Source organism: Symphalangus syndactylus, chromosome 17, assembly GCF_028878055.3.
Source record: "Symphalangus syndactylus isolate Jambi chromosome 17, NHGRI_mSymSyn1-v2.1_pri, whole genome shotgun sequence".
NCBI lineage: Eukaryota > Metazoa > Chordata > Mammalia > Primates > Hylobatidae > Symphalangus > Symphalangus syndactylus.
In genome coordinates this window covers 24,170,694-24,189,482 of record NC_072439.2, presented here as the reverse complement: position 1 = coordinate 24,189,482, position 18,789 = coordinate 24,170,694, and the positions used below count along the sequence as shown (strand labels likewise).

Here is an 18,789-nt window from a genome sequence, read left to right as displayed (position 1 = left end):
AAAAAGCCTAAGACCTGGCTGGGCATGGTGGCTCATGCCTTAATCCCAGCACTTTGGGAGGCCAAGGCGGGCGGATCACAAGGTCAGGAGTTCGAGACCAGCCTGGCCAATATGGTAAAACCCCTTTTCTACTAAAAATACAAAAATTAGCCAGGCGTGGTGGCGGGTGCCTGTAGTCCCAGCTAACTCGGAGGCTGAGGCAGGAGAATCGCTTGAACCCAGGAGGCGGAGGTTGCAGTGAGCCGAGATCACACCACTGCATTCCAGCCTGGGCGACACAGCGAGACTCGGTCTCAAAAAAAAAAAAAAAGCCTAAGACCTAAATGCAATGTATGAATACACAATGAATCCTGGAAACATTTTATAAATGACATTTTTAGAAACAGCATAACAAATGTAAGTATAGACTCTATAGTAGATAAGACTACATTACTATTATAATAATATTGTGACTTTGAAGGAGAATGTCTTTATTCTTAGGAGATGCACATAGTTAAGAGGTGAAATTTAATGACAACTGCTACTTACCATCAAGTGAGTCAAGAAGAAAGGTGCATATATACAGAGAAAAAGTAAGGCAAAATGTTAATAACCAAAGATGAATCTATGTGAAGGGTAATTAACTGTATATATATTATATATTATACATTATACACATACACACACATACGTAGATACACAAATATATATTTTTAAAATATTCACTTGGCTTGATGATTTTTAAAATAAAAAGCTGGGGAAAGGAAGGAAAAAGCAACCCAGAATTTAAGGAGATATTACCTAAATTCCCATATAAAATTATTTTGAACCAAATAACAGTATGTTTGTATCCATTTATATTTGATAGCATGAAAGAAGTAGAAAAAACAATTTATAAAGCAGATGTAAATACATACGAGAAAAGGAGAAAACTTGAAAATTGGTGACCTATATATTCATCACAAGAAGCTGGAAAATGCAACAAAATAAACAAAAATACGATAAAAGTCCAGTAATTTTAAAAAATAGAGTTCACGAATAGCACAGAAGAGCCACAATGGCAAGTACTTTATATCAAACTAATGTTACTGATGCAGTTCTCTCAACACCGATGAAGAAAAAAGTAAATGCTACAACATCCAACCTAGGAGTGCTACCAGGTACCTGAGCTATAGCTCTCCACACTGCACAAACACAATAAGATGGCATTAGGATAAAAACATGTTACTAACTTGCTTGAAATGCATAAAACTCTAAAAAGTAGCCACTGCAAAATCAGCACATAGAAAACTTGGACAATTCTATAAGCATTATGTAATTTGCATAAGTTTTTAAAAAGCACAATGGAAACTGAAGGTTCAAATGTTTTTTTCTGGAGTGTTTCTTCAGACATTCTAAGAGGGGGTAAAAGGGTACATTCCCTCAACACATGTATGAAGTTAATGAAACACTTACATCCAACATTATTTTTTATTTTATTTTATTTTTTTGAGATGGAGTCTCCCTTTGTTGCCCAGGCTGGGGTGCAGTGGCATGATCTCGGCTCACTGCAACCTCCGCCTCCTGGGTTCAAGCAATTCTCCTGCCTCAATCTCCCGAGTAGCTGAGGCTACAGGCCTGCACCACCATGCCTCACTAATTTTTGTACTTTTAGTAGAGACAGGGTTTCACCACGTTAGCCAGGCTGGGTCACAAACTCCTGACCACAAGTGATCCACCTGCCTCGGCCTCCCAAAGTGCTGGGATTACAGGCATGAGCCACTGCGCCCAGCCATCCAACGTTAGGAAGGAAAATGAAAAAAAAAATTGCAATCCAATCCCACTCATGAAACCTAAAGAAAACATTAAAAGTTCAGATATAATTGATAAGAGATAAAATATCAACACATGATGACCAAATTGGAGTCCAGCATGCAAGGTTAGTCAAGTAATAGAATTCAACACAGTGCGGAATAATGGAGGAAAAAAATCGTATGAATTATGTTAATACATGCAGAAGGAATGCTTCCTAAGAACAATTTTAGCAATTGTATAAAAATGCAAACCTCCTCCATGTGAAAGATTATTTATATAAAGTTTTAAAAAACATACCTTAGCCAGATGCGGAGGCTCATGCTTGTAATCCCAGCACTTTGGGACTCTGAGGCAGGTGAATTACAGCAGTGAGCCGAGATCACACTACCGTACTCCAACCCCAGATGACAGAGCAAGACCCAGTCTCAAAAAAAAAAAAAAAGTCAACTGCCTTTTTCTTGTGGAAAATGACAAGCTGAACTAAAATTCATATGTGAATATAGAAGACTCAGAATAGCCAAAACAATCTTGAAAGACAAGAATTCAAGTATCAGTACTCATACTTTGTGACTTCAAAACTTTTTATAATGCTACAGTAAATCAAGCAGTATATAGTACTGTATATAGATAGTATATATACTGTCTATAGTAGTATAGTACAGTATATAGATAGTATACTGTCTATAGTAGTATAGTACAGTATATATACTGTTTATAGTAGTATAGACAGTATATACACTGTATATAGTATATAGTACAGTATAGACACTGTATATAGTATATAGTACAGTATAGACACTGTATATAGTATATAGTACAGCATAGACACTGTATATAGTATATAGTACAGCATAGACACTGTATATAGTATTTAGTACAGCATAGACACTGTATATAGTATATAGTACAGCATAGACACTGTATATAGTATATAGTACAGCATAGACACTGTATATAGTATATAGTACAGCATAGACACTGTATATAGTATATAGTACAGCATAGACACTGTATATAGTATATAGTACAGCATAGACACTGTATATAGTATATAGTACAGCATAGACACTGTATATAGTATATAGTACAGCATAGACACTGTATATAGTATATAGTACAGCATAGACACTGTATATAGTATATAGTACAGCATAGACACTGTATATAGTATATAGTACAGCATAGACACTGTATATAGTATATAGTACAGTATATAAACAGAAAGACTGTGTGTGTATATATATATACATACACTTACATATATCTCAAATTTATGATTAATTCATTATCAAAAAGGGTGCCAACAAAATTCAAAGGAGTCTCTTTAGCAATAGTGCTAGCACAACTGGATATTCACATGCAAAAGAATGAAGCTGGGCATTTACCCTTTATATCACATATGAAAATTAACTCAACGTGGATCAAAGACCTAAATGTAAGAGCTAAAACTACCAACTTAGAGGATAACATAGAAGTAAATCATCATGACCTTGGATTACAAAAGTTTCCTAGATAGTAATATCAAAAGCACAGCAACAAAAGAAATAATAGGATGGAACAGAATATTATTCAGCCATAAAAAAAGAATGAGTATTGATGCCTCCTATTATACTGATGAAACTCAAAAACATTATGCTAAGTGAAAGAAAGTCATTCGCAAAAGGCCACATGTTGCTTGATTCCTTTTTTATATGCAGAATAAGCAAATCTATAGATATCAAAGGAGATTAATGGTTGCCAGAGGCTGAGAGTGAGAAGACACGGAATGACTGGCAATGTGTATGAGGTTTCTTTTCTCTTTTTTTTTTTTTTTTTTTGAGACGGAGTCTTGCTCTGTCCCCCAGGCTGGAGTGCAGTGGCGCATCTCGGCTCACTGCAAGCTCCGCCTCCCGGGTTCACGCCATTCTCCTGCCTCAGCCTCCCGAGTAGCTGGGACTACAGGCGCCCGCCAACACGCCTGGCTAATTTTTTTCAGAGATGGGGATTTTGCTCTGTTCCCTAGGCTGGAGTATAGCGGCATGATCATGGCTCACTGCAGCCTCAACCTTCAGGGCTCAAGCCATCCTCCCATCTCAGCCTCCTGAGTAGCTGGGACAACAGGCACATGCCACCATGCCTGGCTAATTTTTGTACTTTTTGTAGAGATAGGGTCCCACTATGTTGCCCAAGCTGGTCTCAAACCCCTGGGCTCAAGCAATTCTCCTGTCTCAGCATTCCAAAATGCTGGGATTACAAGTATGAGCCATGGCATTTGAACTGTATAATTTTTGTAACTTTTGTCTAAATCTAAAATTATTTCAGGCTGGGTGTGGTAACTCATGTCTGTAATCCTAACACTTTGGGACACTGAAGCGGGAGGATTGCTTGAGCCCAGGAGTTCAAGATCAGCTTGTGCCAAAATGCAAGACCCTGTCTCTACAAAAAATTTTTTAAAAAATCAGCTGGGGTTGGGGCAGGGGGTGTGGCACACACCTGTAGTATATATTTTAGTTATATATTAGTGTACATCTATTCGTGCAAAATTGTTATATTTCACAGTAAAATTTTATGATTATTTTAATTTTTGTGGGTACAATGTAGGTGTATATATTTATGGGGTATATGAGATATTTTGATACAGGCATACAATGTGTAATAATCACTTCAGGGTAAATGGAACATCCATCACCTCAAGTATTTATCCTTTGTGCTACAAAAAATCCAATTATATTCTTTTAGTTATTTTAAAATATATAATTAAATTATCATTGACTATAGTCACTTTGTCGTGCTATCAAATACTAGATCTTATTTATCACAGTAATTTTTTTTAAAGAGAAAACAGTAGCTATAAAAGACAGGCAGAAGAAGTATATTTTTAAATGGAAATATATGGTATTCAAAATAAAAACAAAAAGAACTGGAGATTATTAACATTTTAAGACATTACTCCAGAAAAGTTTCTGGACATTATCGGCACATGAATTATATATTAAAAAGCCACTATGTATACCAAGGAAAACTAACTAGAATGGTCCATTTAAAGCACATACTATTAGAGTTCTATGACTTCAAAAAACAAAAAAATTTTTATAGTTGCCAGGCAAACAGATCAAGTCACTTTGAAGGGAGGAAATACCCAGTGGGCATTAGAGTTACACTTAGCGTTATTTAAACTCAGAAAGTAAAGGAGCAATAGGTATGAATTTCTCAAGAAAAGTAAGATGAATTAAGAATTTGATATCCAAAGTATCTTTCAACTACAAAAATAGCCAATAGTTTAAATATACAAGAACTCTCACAATATATTTCTCATGATCTCATCATGGCAGGCTCTTTGGTCATTATCCACAGCTGGGAAATGGAGAACTGGGAACATACAGTGACCACAATGTCAGATACATAAAAGGGAGTAAAAGATAAAAGTCATGTTCCTAGAAAAGTTGGGAGAATGTCTAAAGAAGTAATTCATGTAAAAATGCTGATTTGGGGACAAACATTCATGAATGTTGTATGGTCAATTTGTATAGTATTCCATGGAAAAGAGTGCCATTTAAAGCTAGCATATCAAATAATTGAAAAGAATGGCCGGGCATGGTGGCTCACGCCTGTAATCCCAGCACTTTGGGAGGCCGAGGTGGGTGGACGAGGTCAGGAATTCAAGACCAGCCTGGCCAATATGGTAAAACTCTGTCTCTACTAAAAATACAAAAATTAGCCGGGTGCAGTGGCAGGTGCCTATAATCCCAGCTACTACGGAGGCTGAGGCAGGAGAATCGCTTGAACCCGGCGGGTAGAGGTTGCAGTGAGCCGAGATCATGCCACTGCACTCCAGCCTGGGTGATAAAGTGAGACTCCATCTCAACAACAACAACAACAAAAAAGATGAAACCAGAAAGCATAATACAAAAAGAATCAAAAATTGTCATACAATAAATGTAAAAATGTGAAAGTCTCTATTAAATGGCTTTTGCTTGCATTCCAGAAAAAAAATCCATTTCTAGATTTCATTAAAAAAAATGACTCTAAAATAGAATGATGAGAAAGGGTACAGAACGCAAAGGTTAAAAAAAGGTATCTTGGCTGGGCACGGTGGCTTACGCCTGTAATCCCAGCACTTTGGGAGGCCGAGGCGGGCGGATCACGAGGTCAGGAGATCGAGACCATCCTGGCTAACATGGTGAAACCCTGTCTCTACTAAAAATACAAAAAAAAAATTAGCCGGGCATGGTGGCGGGCACCTGTAGTCCCAGCTACTCGGGAGGCTGAGGCAGGAGAATGGCATGAACCCAGGAGGCGGAGCTTGCAGTGAGCCGAGATTGCGCCATTGCATTCCAGGCTGGGCGACAGAGCGAGACTCTGTCTCGAAAAAAAAAAAAAAAAGGTATCTTAATCTTGATATCAAAAAATTTGGAATTAGGGGCACAAATTACAAAATAGACCAAATGGCACTCCATAATATTAAACAATGAAATAACAATGAATTTAAAAGTTAGGAACAGCCACACAACATAACACCTACTATCAAATCAATTTTCAAAGAAAAAGAACTAAAAGATTTCTAAAAATAAAAACTAACTAATTAGAGGTAAAGAATGACAGTCTCAAATCAATAGAATAAATCTATTTTATTTATTTTTTTTGAGACGGAGTCTTGCTCTGTCTCCCAGGCTGGAGTGCAGTGGCTCCATCTCAGCTCACTGCAAGCTCTGCCTCCTGGGTTCACGCCATTCCTCTGCCTCAGCCTCCCGAGTAGCTGGGACTACAGGCCCCTGCCACCACGCCCGGATAATTTTTGTATTTTTAGAGGAGACAGGGTTTCACTGTGTTAGCCGGGATGGTCTTGATCTCCTGACCTCGTGATCCACCCGCCTCGGACTCCCAAAGTGCTGGGATTACAGGCGTGAGCCACCGCGCCTGGCCCAATGGAATAAATCTAAATAAGCACTGATGAAATCTAATTACAATGCTTATCTCTGATAATAAAGTTTATTTCAAGTGGACAAAGAATACTTAAAACATTGACCTCAGAGCATTCATGGAAATCTGACCACATAGAGCGCCAACAATTTGGTGAGCTGACATTTCAACAAGTGCGTGAAGAATTAAGAACACAGACTTCAATCTCTAACAAGAACATAGTACCATTGGAAATGTATAGAAGTATCAGAGAAAAATTTCTATTACATGAAGTAAAATAACTATTTTAATTGACCTGAAGCAAGGGGCCAAAATAAACTAAAATTATAACTGTGTAAGCATTATATAACTAGACAGAACAGCAAAATCTGTGCTCAAAGCAAAATCTATGGCCTTAAATACTGAAGAGATCAAAAAAGAATGAAAATGAGTAATTATGACTCACAAATTTCAAAATCAGAAAGAAAATAAATTGATGCAACAGAAGAGGCATTGGTAAAATCAGAGCAAAAATGATTTACTGTATTTAGAAAAATATAAAACAACTGCAAAATGGTTCTTTGCAAAAAAAAAAAGTTAAATGAGGCAATGCAGTAAGAATAAAAGGCAAATTTCCTAATACATGAAATAAAGAATAACATGGGGAAATTAATCACTTTTATAAACCTTGTAAGAAAAGCCCACTACTTGGGCTCAACCCTGTGCTCTTTCCCTCAGGTTAACACACTAACCTATATTATCCCACCACTGACCCTTCAGGGAAGCCTGCAGGGGAAACAGATGTTTGGCTGTCTCCTAATGACTGATACTGTGAAAAGGCTGTTGGCTCCTATCTGCGAAGTGGGAACAGAGTTGTTATATCTCAGTAAACTGATCCTTATTTTACCTAGGATTGATGTTGGCCTACCAACTTCCTTTCTCAGAATAAGAGATCTTTAGATCACTTAATTCAAGGAGAGAAAGTGGGCCTGATGCCACTTAAAGAACTTTAACTGTTGAAGGGGAATTCTGCCATCTCCTTCTTCCCCCAAACCTCTTCATGTTATGCTTTATGAGGCCTGAAAAATATTAAGAATTGTACATACAGTTTCAGAAATAGTAGATTAAGATCATGGGATTAAAGCACAGAACTCCTCAACGGAGGTGCGTAACATTGCAGGCATGGTCACTCAAAAGAGAGCTGCTTTAGATGCAATGCTGATCTAAGGGGGCAGGCTTATGTGCTGTCTTATGGGAAGAATGTTATATCACTAGAGGCCTCTGTGGAATCTTTAATATTACTAATATTAATGACTCAAAAAACAGAGTCACAATACCATTAGGAAACTTGCAGAATGCCCCCACTTATCTAGTTATAATGGCTCTTTGCATTCGGTAAGGAATCTGTTCTTTTGTTTTAATTTGGCCTCTGTTGGCTCCTGATTTAGGAGACTATGAACTGTGATAGCAATTCTTCCCTAAATACGTTTGTTCAAAGGTGTGATCTCCAGAATAATAAAATGCTACTATATCATTTTATATATATATGTATACAATATATAATCTCGTATTATGATAAAATAATAAAATGCTACTATATAGTCATATATATAGCAATGCTACTATATATGTTCCATCGAATGAACCAACAAATTATCTTCCAACAAAACGAATACAAAAATATGAAATGTATGGAGATTAGAATAACCATGAGGGAAAACTTTTAAAAACACAATGATACATCAAACAGTACTGTACATCTGAACTAGTGTTCCCACATAAGTTTATCTTCCATCTCAAGCAGAAGGATGATCAAAAATGGAAAAATGGGGGTTACTAAGAACTGAAACCAACACAATCCCCTCTTAAGGCCAACTGCTTACTCATCAAGGCTCCAAGTATCTCACCTCTCACTGCCTACCACACTAAAGTTAGTATTGTTTTATTATTATTATTATTATTTTTTTTTTTTCTTTTGAGACAGAGTCTCGCTTTGTCACCCAGGCTAGAGTACAGTGGCGTGATCTTGGCTCACTGCAACCTCCACCTCCTGGGTTCAAGCGATTCTCCTGCCTTAACCTCCCGAGTAGCTGGGACTACAGGCACCCGCCACCACGCCCGGCTAATTTTTTGTATTTTGTAGAGATGGGGTTTGACCGTGTTAGCCATGATGGTCTCGATCTCCTAACCTCGTGATCTGCCTGCCTCGGCCTCCCAAAGTGCTGGGATTACAGGCATAAGCCACCGTGCCCAGCCCACACTAAAATTATGTCATAAACTCAGCCCCATCCCAATTAGTTCACTCTGTTTTGCAAAACCAGCCTTAAAAATTACTTTTACACTGTTGGTGGGACTGTAAACTAGTTCAAACATTGTGGAAGACAGTGTGGCGATTCCTCAGGGATCTAGAACTAGAAATACCATTTGACCCAGCCATCCCATTACTGGGTATATACCCAAAGGAATATAAATCATGCTGCTCTAAAGACATATGCACACGTATGTTTACTGCGACACTACTCACAATAGCAAAGACTTGGAACCAACCCAAATGTCCAACAATGATAGACTGGATTAAGAAAATGTGGCACATATACACCATGGAATACTATGCAGCCATAAAAAATGAGGAGTTCATGTCCTTTGTAGGGACATGGATGAAGCTGGAAACCATCATTCTCAGCAAACTATCGCAAGGACAAAAAAACCAAACACCGCATATTCTCACTCATAGGTGGGAATTGAACAATGAGAACACTTGGACACAGGAAGGGGAACATCACACACCACACACCGGGGCCTGTTGTGGGGTGGGGGGAGTGGGGAGGGATAGCATTAGGAGATATATCTAATGTAAATGACGAGTTAATGGGTGTAGCACACCAACATGGCACATGTATACATATGTAACAAACCTGCATGTTGTGCACATGTACCCTAGAACTTAAAGTATAATAAAATATATATATATAAATTACCCAGGCGCTACTTTTCTGGGGAGCACGTTTTTAAAAAAAGAAAGAGGCTGGACACGGTGGCTCACACCTGTAATCCCAGCACTTTGGGAGGCAGGGGCGGGTGGATCACCTGAGGTCAGGTGTTCCAGACCAGCCTGGCCAACATGGTGAAACCCCGTCTCTATTAAAAATACAAAAATTAGGCAGGTGTGGTGGCACACACCTGTAATCCCAGCTACTCGGAGGCTGTGGCAGGAGAATTGCTTGAACCTGGGAGGCGGAGGTTGCAGTGAGCTGAGATCGGGCCACTGCACTCCAGCTTGTGCGACAGAGCAAGACTCCGTCTAAACAAAAGAAAAACAAAAAAGGAAAAAAAAATTACCCAGTCTGGTTCTAAAACCTGGTAAGTAAGTTTCCCGGTTTCTTATTTTAAGATACTACTGTTACTCTTTCAAGAGGTTGTTCTTCCTTTTTTGCAATAAATCTAATAAGCTTAGCTTTGCTAGATGAACAGAAATGTCTGGTAATTCTTGGAAGTCAACAGTATATAGACACCCTAGGAAATAACTTATGAAAAATATTGTTAAATATAAAAAAAAATTTTGAAACATCATAAACATATAACAAGTAAGTCCAACTCAAAATAATACAAAGTACCAGAATAATGAAGATATATCAGGAAGGCTGCTATTTTCAGACAAAAATCAGTTGCTTTCTAATATATCAATAATAACTAATTATAGGCTGATCTATCAATATATCTAATATATCAATAATAACTAATTATAGGCTCACACCTGTATTTTCAGCACTTTGGGAAGCCAAGGCAGGAGGACTGCTTAAGCTCAGGAGTTAGAGACCAGCTGAGCAACCCAGTGAGACCCCCATCTCTAATAAACAAACAAACAAACAAAATAATGAGTCACACAATATATAAGCATACAATTACATATTATAGAATTATATGTTATACAAGTTCTTAATCTCTGACAAGAACATAGCACCATTAGAAATTTATAGCAATACCAGAGAACAATTTCTTTTACATCAAGTAAAAGAACTCTATTTTAATTGACCTGAAGTTTAACTGTAACTCAAAAGTTTATAAACATTTAATAAAATATAAACATAGAGTTAGTTTTAAGGGTTTTTAAAAACTATCATTTTTCAAATGTCTTTTTAAAAATTATAGTTTAGGCCAGGCGCAGTGGCTCATGCCTGTAATCCCAGCACTTTGGGAGGCCGAGGCGGGTGGATCACGAGGTCAGGAGATTGAGACCATCCTAGCTAACCCAGTGAAACCCCGTTTCTACTAAAAATACAAAAAAATTAGCTGGGCGTGGTGGTGGGCGCCTGTAGTCCCAGCTACTTGGGAGGCTGAGGCAGGAGAATGGCGTGAACCCAGGAGGCAGAGCTTGCAGTGAGCCAAGACCGCGCCACTGCACTCCAGCCTGGGCAACACAGCAAGACTCCGTCTCAATAAATAAATAAATAAAAATAAAAATTATAGTTTAAGTTAGAGTGTAAAACTTACATTGTTGGTTTCTTTATCCTAATTTAATAATGGCATATCAACCTTCACTGGTCTTTGTTCATTTTCACTGCAACTGGATAAATGATTATATATTACTGCCACTGTGGCAATTCCTTTAGTATATGTAAAATTTGGACAAGATGAAATGTAGAAAATTACTTTTCTCAGCTTCAGTGATAAGAAATGCAAACTATAAAGACTGACATTGTTCACACACATGATTTGGAGTTTTAAGACTTGTATAAAGCATGTTCTGGTGTTGCAGCTTCAAAAGAACAGGAAAATACTCCAGTGATTGGCCACATTGCCACACATACGTACATACCTGCCAGTTCAATGAGTGAAGAGGGCCTAGCACTAAGAGGGTCCAGGAGCAATTAGCATACCTAAGCCTAGATCTGGATTTCTAAATGGCGTTCCCAGTAAAAGGAACTGGTGCTCCTTACAGAAGTGGCTGGTTCCAGGGCTATGGCAAAGAAAATATAAGATAATCCTAGATTAACAACTTGTAGTGCCAGAAAATAAGAAATGCTCACTAAAGGTGAGCAGGTTGAAGAGGCACAGATGCCAACTTGAAAGAGTTCCCAATGGCCAAAGCAGAAGAAAAATAACTAAGGATAGTATTGTATTATAACTCATGGAATAAAATAAACATCTATGAGTCCATATTGATATAAATAATTGAATAAACAGAGGAAAAAGGGAGTATTCCTTCTTACAGAAGAATTCCAGCTAATGGGCCAGGTGCGGTGGCTCAAGCCTGTAATCCCAGCACTTTGGGAGGCCGTGGTGGGCGGATAACAAGGTAAGGAGTTCGAGACCAGCCTGACCAACATGGTGAAACCCCGTCTCTACTAAAAATACAAAAATTAGCCAGGCGTGGTGGTGCATGCCTGTAATTCCAGCTACTCAGGAGGCTGAGGCAGAAGAATCACTTGAACCTGGGAGGTGGAGTTTGTAGTGAGCTGAGATTGCGCCATTGCACTCCAGCCTGGGCAACAGAGTGAGATTCTGTCTCAAAAAAAAAAAAAAAAAAGTTTCCAGCTAATAAATGTAGGAGGTTAATGCAAAATCATCAGTAGGCAAATGTTGCATTAAAGATGGGTACAAGCAGGCTGGGCGCAGTGGCTCACGCCTGTAATCCCAGCACTTTGGGAGGCTGAGGCAGTTAGATGACCTGAGGTCAGGGGCTCAAGACCAGCCTGGCCAACATGGTGAAAACCCATCTCTACTAAAACTACAAAAATTAGCTGGGGGTGGTGGCACAAGCCTGTAATCCTAGCTACAGCGCCTGTAATCCCAGCTACAGCGCCTGTAATCCCAGCCTGAGCCTGGGAGGCAGAGGTGGCAGTGAGCCAAGATAGCACCACTGAACCTGCACTCTAGCCTGGGTGACAAAGTGAGGCTCTGTCTCAAAAAGAAAAAAAAAAGAACTGGTATAAGCAAAATCTACTGTTGGAAGCTAAAATCTGTGGCGGGGATGGGGGAGTGTAAAAGTTGGAGGAGAAATAGGATATCTGTATTGTTTTCCTGGGACTCACAAAATAATACCACAAAATGAAGTCCGCAAAAGCAACCTCAGAAGCAAAAGTTTTTTCTCAGACCTTCTCTTGCCCTCCTGCCTCGCAGTCCCTTTCTCCTCCTAGGCTAACCATAAAGACTAGAATCCCTCTTCCCCAAGGCAAGTCATGGAAACCAGAACCCCTTGTCCCCAGAGCTACTCATAAAACCTAAAAATATTACTCTAACTTTCCCCTCTCTTTTTGGGTAAAAACTGGCCATAAAAAATTCCCTGGCCTACTTTGACTGTTGGTCATAAGACCCCCATTCCAGAGACAGTCCCCCATTCCAGAAGGAAGGAATACGTGTTCTGAGGCCAAGAAGAACCTAGACAAACAGGCCTCGCTGGGTTTCCCTACTCAGGCTATTAGCATTACATCACACCCTTTTTGTCCAATCCTGTTTCTACATAGCTGTCCATACTTTGTTAAACCTAAGCATAAAAATAGGTAATTTCCCCTGTACCTTTGGATCTTCTTTTTTTTTTTTTTTTTTTTTGAGATGGGGTCTCGCTCTGTCGCCCAGGCTGGAGTGCAGTGGCACAATCTTGGCTCACTGCAAGCTCCGCCTTCCGGGTTCACGCCATTCTCCTGCCTCAGCCTCTCCGAGTAGCTGTGACTACTGGGACTACAGGCGCCCGCCACCACGCCCGGCTAATTTTTTTGTATTTTTAGTAGAGACGGGGTTTCACCGTGGTCTCGATCTCCTGACCTCGTGATCCGCCCGCCTCGGCCTCCCAAAGTGCTGGGATTACAAGCATGAGCCACCGCGCCCGGCCTGGATCTTCTTTCTAAAGCCTCCTGTGTCATGAAAAAGTATGATTAGATCAATTTGTATGCCTTTTCTCCTCAATCTGCCTTTTGTCAGTGATTTTCAGTGAAACTTCAGAAGGTGAAAAAGAAGTTTTTCCTTGGCCCGGACAGATACAAGTATGGACAGCATCTCAAACAGGTTATATCATATTAGCATTGCCTAAGGCACAAATTCTTATTTCACCAAATTATCATATTAGCATTGCCAGCGGAACAAACTATTATTGTCTCCTCATGTGATACAATGGGAAGAATAGAACATCACCTGGGGGCAATTTTTCAAAATATGTTTGGCTTGAATTTAATCATAAGGAAGTGATAATACATTGCAGACTGTAGGACATTCTAAAAAGAAATCAAGTGGACTGGACTTTGCAAAGATGTCAATTTCATGAAGGAAGATGCTCTGAATTTAAAGATATTAAATAGATTTGGTGAGTAAGTATGACAGATGTTCCTTCAGTTGATCCTAGATTTTAAAATTTATAAAAGGACATTATTGGGATAATTGGGAGAAATTTGGATGTGGACTGTGTATTTGATAATATTCTTAGAGTATTGTGAAATCACTTGGGTAATGTGGGCAAAGGGTTAACAATACATTTTTTTTTTTTTTTTTTTTTTTTTTTTTTTTGAGACGGAGTCTCGCTCTTTCACCCAGGCTGGAGTGCAGTGGCGCGATCTCGGCTCACTGCAGGCTCCGCCCCCCGGGGTTCATGCCATTCTCCTGCCTCAGCCTCCCTTGTAGCTGGGACTACAGGCACCTGCCACCTCGCCCGGCTAATTTTTTGTATTTTTAGTAGAGACGGGGTTTCACCGTGTTAGCCAGGATGGTCTCGATCTCCTGACCTCGTGATCCGCCCGCCTCGGCCTCCCAAAGTGCTGGGATTACAGGCATGAGCCACCGCGCCCGGCCCAACAATACATTTTTTAATGTTCTGTTATTAAACATTAAACAGAATGGGAATCCCATTCTGCATGAGGATGTACTCTTAGGCTAACTCTCTAAGGCTGCTTCCCTAAAAATAGAATGTGTCAACTATGTTAATAAGTTTCATTATTTATGATAACAATGACCCTGATTGGCAAGTTGCACCTCAGAGTGTGGACTAGGGGTTAGATGAAGAGAACACCGTATTTAGGGTTTCTTTGACTACATTTCTTTTTAAATGGGCATGTCCTTGAAAGACCCTGGAAACGATGACTAAAGAATCCTCACACCAGATACTGTACCAACCTATGGAGCCAGTCTTTTTTTTTTTTTTTTTTTGAGACCATTCGCATTCTGTTACCAAGGCTGGAGTGCAGTGGCGCAATCTCGGCTCACCGCAACCTCCAACTCCCTGGTTCAAGTGATTCTCCTGCCTCAGCCTCCTGAGTAGCTGGGATTACAGGCATGCACCACCACACCCAGCTAATTTTTTATATTTTTGCTAGAGACGGGGTTTCACCATGTTGGCCAGGCTGGTCTCGAACTCCTGACCTCAAGCGATCCACCTGCCTTGGCCTCCCAAAGTGCTGGGATTACAGGCATGAGCCACCGCGCCCGGCCAAACCAGTCTTCTTAAGTCAGGGGAGGCCCACACTCGTGCTGTGTGGATCTCATTTCCTAGCACTTGAGCTCTAGCACCTGTGGAAAAGAGAGCTCCTGGAAGGCTGAGTCTCATGTGCATGAATCACTGCAGCCATGCCACAGGGTGCTGAGCACCAAATATCCAACAACAACTATATTTATATATATATTAAAAATATATATTTAGGCTAAGAGTAAATATCAGGGCTGGGTACCAGGGCTCAAGACTGTAATCCCAGCACTTTGGGAGGCCGTGGTGGGCAGATCACTTGAGGTCAGGAGTTCGAGACCACCCTTTGTATTTTGTGAAAATACAAAAATTAGCCAGGCATGGTGGCACACACTTGTAATCCCAGCTACTTGGGAGGCTGAGGCAGGAAGATCGCTTGAAATCAGAAGGCAGAGGTTGCAGTGAGCCAAGATCCGCCACTGTACTCCAGCCTGGGTGACAGAGTGAGATGGTCTCAAAAAAAAAACAAACAAACAAACAAACAAAAAAAACAGAGTAAGTATCAGTCATAAGGGAGAAAGCATATGATGCAATGACTATATATTTCATATGATTATGGTAAAACTAAAAATTGGGAGGAGACTGGGCATACTAAAAAACAACTGTTTTCAGTAATCATTTAGGTAGTAAAGCTGTTATTAATGTTCTAAGAATGTTTTATGTATCATAAAGAATAAAGGAAATGACTGGGCATGGTGGCTCATGCCTGTAATCCCAACACTTTGGGAGGCCAAGGTGGGCAGGTCACCTGAGGTTGGGAGTTCAAGACAAGCCTGACCAACATGGAGAAACCCCATCTCTACTAAAAATACAAAATTAGCCGGGCATGGTATCGCATGCCTGTAATCTTAGCTACTCTGGAGGCTGAGGCAGGAGACTCACTTGAACCCAGGAGGCAGAGGTTGCGATGAGCCGAGATTGCACCATTTCACTCCAGCCAGGGCGACAAGAGTGAAACTGTCTCAAAAAAAAAAAAAAAAATAGAATAAAGGAAATGAATACTTGTGTGGTATTTTAATTTTATCATCACTGGAGTATTGGAGAATTGGTACTGAGGAAAAGAGATACAGATCAAAGACAGAAAATTTCAATTAAACACCATTTAGTTCTAAGTTTGGCCAGAAAGTTGCCATATAAACTCATTAGGTAATTTATTTTTATGTAAATATGTAAACACATACATATATGTATACTTAGTTTTTTTTTTTTTTCTTAAGACAGAGTGCCACTCTGTCACCAGGCTGGAGTGCAGTGGCCCGATCTCAGCTCACTGCAACCTCCACCTCCCGGATTCAAGCAATTCTCCTGCCTCAGCCTCCCGAGTTGCTGGGACTACAGACCAGTGGCCACCACGCCCAGCTAATTTTTGTACTTTTAGTAGAGATGGGGTTTCACCATGTTGGTCAGAATGGTCTCGATCTCTTGACCTCGTGATCTGCCCGCCTTGGCCTCCTAAAGTGCTGGGATTACAGGTGTGAGTCATTTTTTTTTTCTTTTGAGACGGAGTCTCGCTCTTTCGCCCAGGCTGGACTGCAGTGGCGCTATCTCGGCTCACTGCAAGCTCCACCTCCTGGGTTCACGCCATTCTCCTGCCTCCGCCTCCCCAGTAGCTGGGACTACAGGTGCCTGCCACCACACCCGACTAATTTTTTGTATTTTTTGTGGAGATGGGGTTTCACTGTGTTAGCCAGGATGGTCTCGATCTACTGACCTCGTGATCCGCCCATCTCGGCCTCCCAAAATACTGGGATTACAGGCGTGAGCCACCGCTCCTGGCCTATTTTATTTTATTTTTGAGACAGAGTCTCACTCTGTCACCCAGGCTGGAGTGCAACGGTGTGATCTCGGCTCACTGCAACCTCTGCCGCCCAGGTTCAAGCAATTCTCCTGCCTCAGCCTCCCAAATAGCTGGGATTACAGGCACCTGCCACCATGCCTGGCTAATTTTTGTATTTTTAGCAGAAATGGGGTTTCACCATTCAAGATCGGCCAGGCTGGTCTTGAACTCCTGACCTCCTGATCCACCTGCCTCGGCCTCTCAAAGTGTTGGGATTACAGGCGTGAGCCACTGTGCCCAGCTGTTTATTTTATTTTTATGTGTTCTTTAGTACAATGTAAATTTCCATGAGGATAAGGACCTTATGGTTTATTTTTATGTGTTCTTTAGTACAATGTAAATTTCCATGAGGATAAGGACCTTACATGTCTTCCTCATGATCACTACATTGATATGTGTGTTGTGTGTGTGTGCAAAAGGGGAGCTGGAAAAACAGTTGAATCCAAAATACAGGTAAAATATTGCATTAAAGAAAAAAGAGGCTGAGTGTAGTGGCTCACACCTGTAATCCCAGCATTTTGGGAGGCCGAGGCGGGCAGATCACGAGGTCAGGAGTTCGAGACCAGCCTGGCCAACATGGTGAAACCATGTCTCTACTAAAAATACAAAAATTAGCTGGGCATGGTGGCACACACCTGTAATCCCAGCTACTTGGGAGGCTGAGGCAGGAGAATCACTTGAACCCAGGAGGTGGAGGTTGCAATGAGTGGAGATCAAGCCACTGCACTCCAGCCCGGGCGACAGAGCAAGACTCTGTCTCAGAAAAAAAAAAAAAAAAAGAAAAAAAGAAAAGAAAAAAGAAAGCCCTCATCACTGAAAATGGGTTTGAAATATAAAAGAAGGTGATTGGTAAATGGGGTAAAGTTGAAGCTTCTTCCATAGCTTACGCTGCAATCTTTATTCCCAACCAGGTTGTAGGCCTTTGCTCCACAAGTCTGGGTGCCTTGGAGGAAGGCTTCACAAACAACACAAAAGTGTCTCCTTTCTCTTACCCCATGGACTGTGGCCGGCCCTGATGGGGTGCCCTGCCTTCCTTACCTGTGAACTCTGTTTCTTCCCTCAAAATCATCCAGGGCTCTTTTCCTCGCTCCAGTAAATCAACCACAACTGGTTTAGAAATGGAATGTCCTCCTTATAAGAAAAGAAATGCCACATGGTATAAAAATAAAAACAAAAGTAACAGAAACCTTTGAGCTTTGGTTAAATTTACAATGAACTAAGGACTTCAAATAAAAGAGGGGCGAGATGATTGAAGAAATGAAGCAGGTACAGTAAAACCTTATTTTAATGTAAACTCATACATACACGGTCTCTTAGGAGAAAGTTTAACCTGTGATCTTATAAAATGTCTCTTTCCAAATATTACCACCTCAAAGTAGCTGTGAAGTTCTCTGGAGCCAGAAGGCTGGGGCACAAATTATTCCTCTTAAATCTACCAACCTTGTGACTTTGGCCATGTGACTTCAACTCATTATTCCAATTTGGCAAATAAACTGGGCATAATACTACTACTATTGGCTAGGTGCGGTGGCTCACGCCTGTAATCCCAGCATTTTGGAAGGTCGAGGTAGGAGGATCACTTGAGACCAGGAGTTTGAGACCAACCTGGGCAACACAGCGAGACCTCATCTCTACAAAAAAAAAAAAAAAAAGTTAGTCAGGCATGGTGGTATATCTATAGTCCCAGCTACTAAGGAGGCTGAGGCGGGAGGATCCCTTGAGCCCAGGAGGTCAAGGCCACAGTGAGCTATGACTGCACTCCAGCCTAGGCAACAGAGCAAGATCCAGTCTCGAAAAAATAAATAAATAAATAAGATAATAACAATAATACTATCACATAGTTCTTTGAGGATTG

At 40.5% G+C, this 18,789-nt stretch overlaps 1 protein-coding gene across 17 annotated transcripts in view; it reads right to left on the bottom strand.

Annotated features, from left to right (window-relative positions):
* ZNF573 (zinc finger protein 573) overlaps positions 1–18,789 on the bottom strand; it is a 65,619-nt gene that overhangs the window by 14,682 nt on the left and 32,148 nt on the right. For 15 of the 17 annotated variants that reach the window (XM_063621164.1, XM_063621158.1, XM_063621167.1 and 12 more), the window contains one exon: positions 17,973–18,065. The exons of the other annotated variants lie outside the window; for them this stretch is intronic. In XM_063621164.1, coding sequence (XP_063477234.1) covers positions 17,973–18,065 — 93 coding nt within the window. The remainder of the gene's footprint in view (positions 1–17,972; positions 18,066–18,789) is intronic. 17 annotated transcript variants of the gene reach the window in all.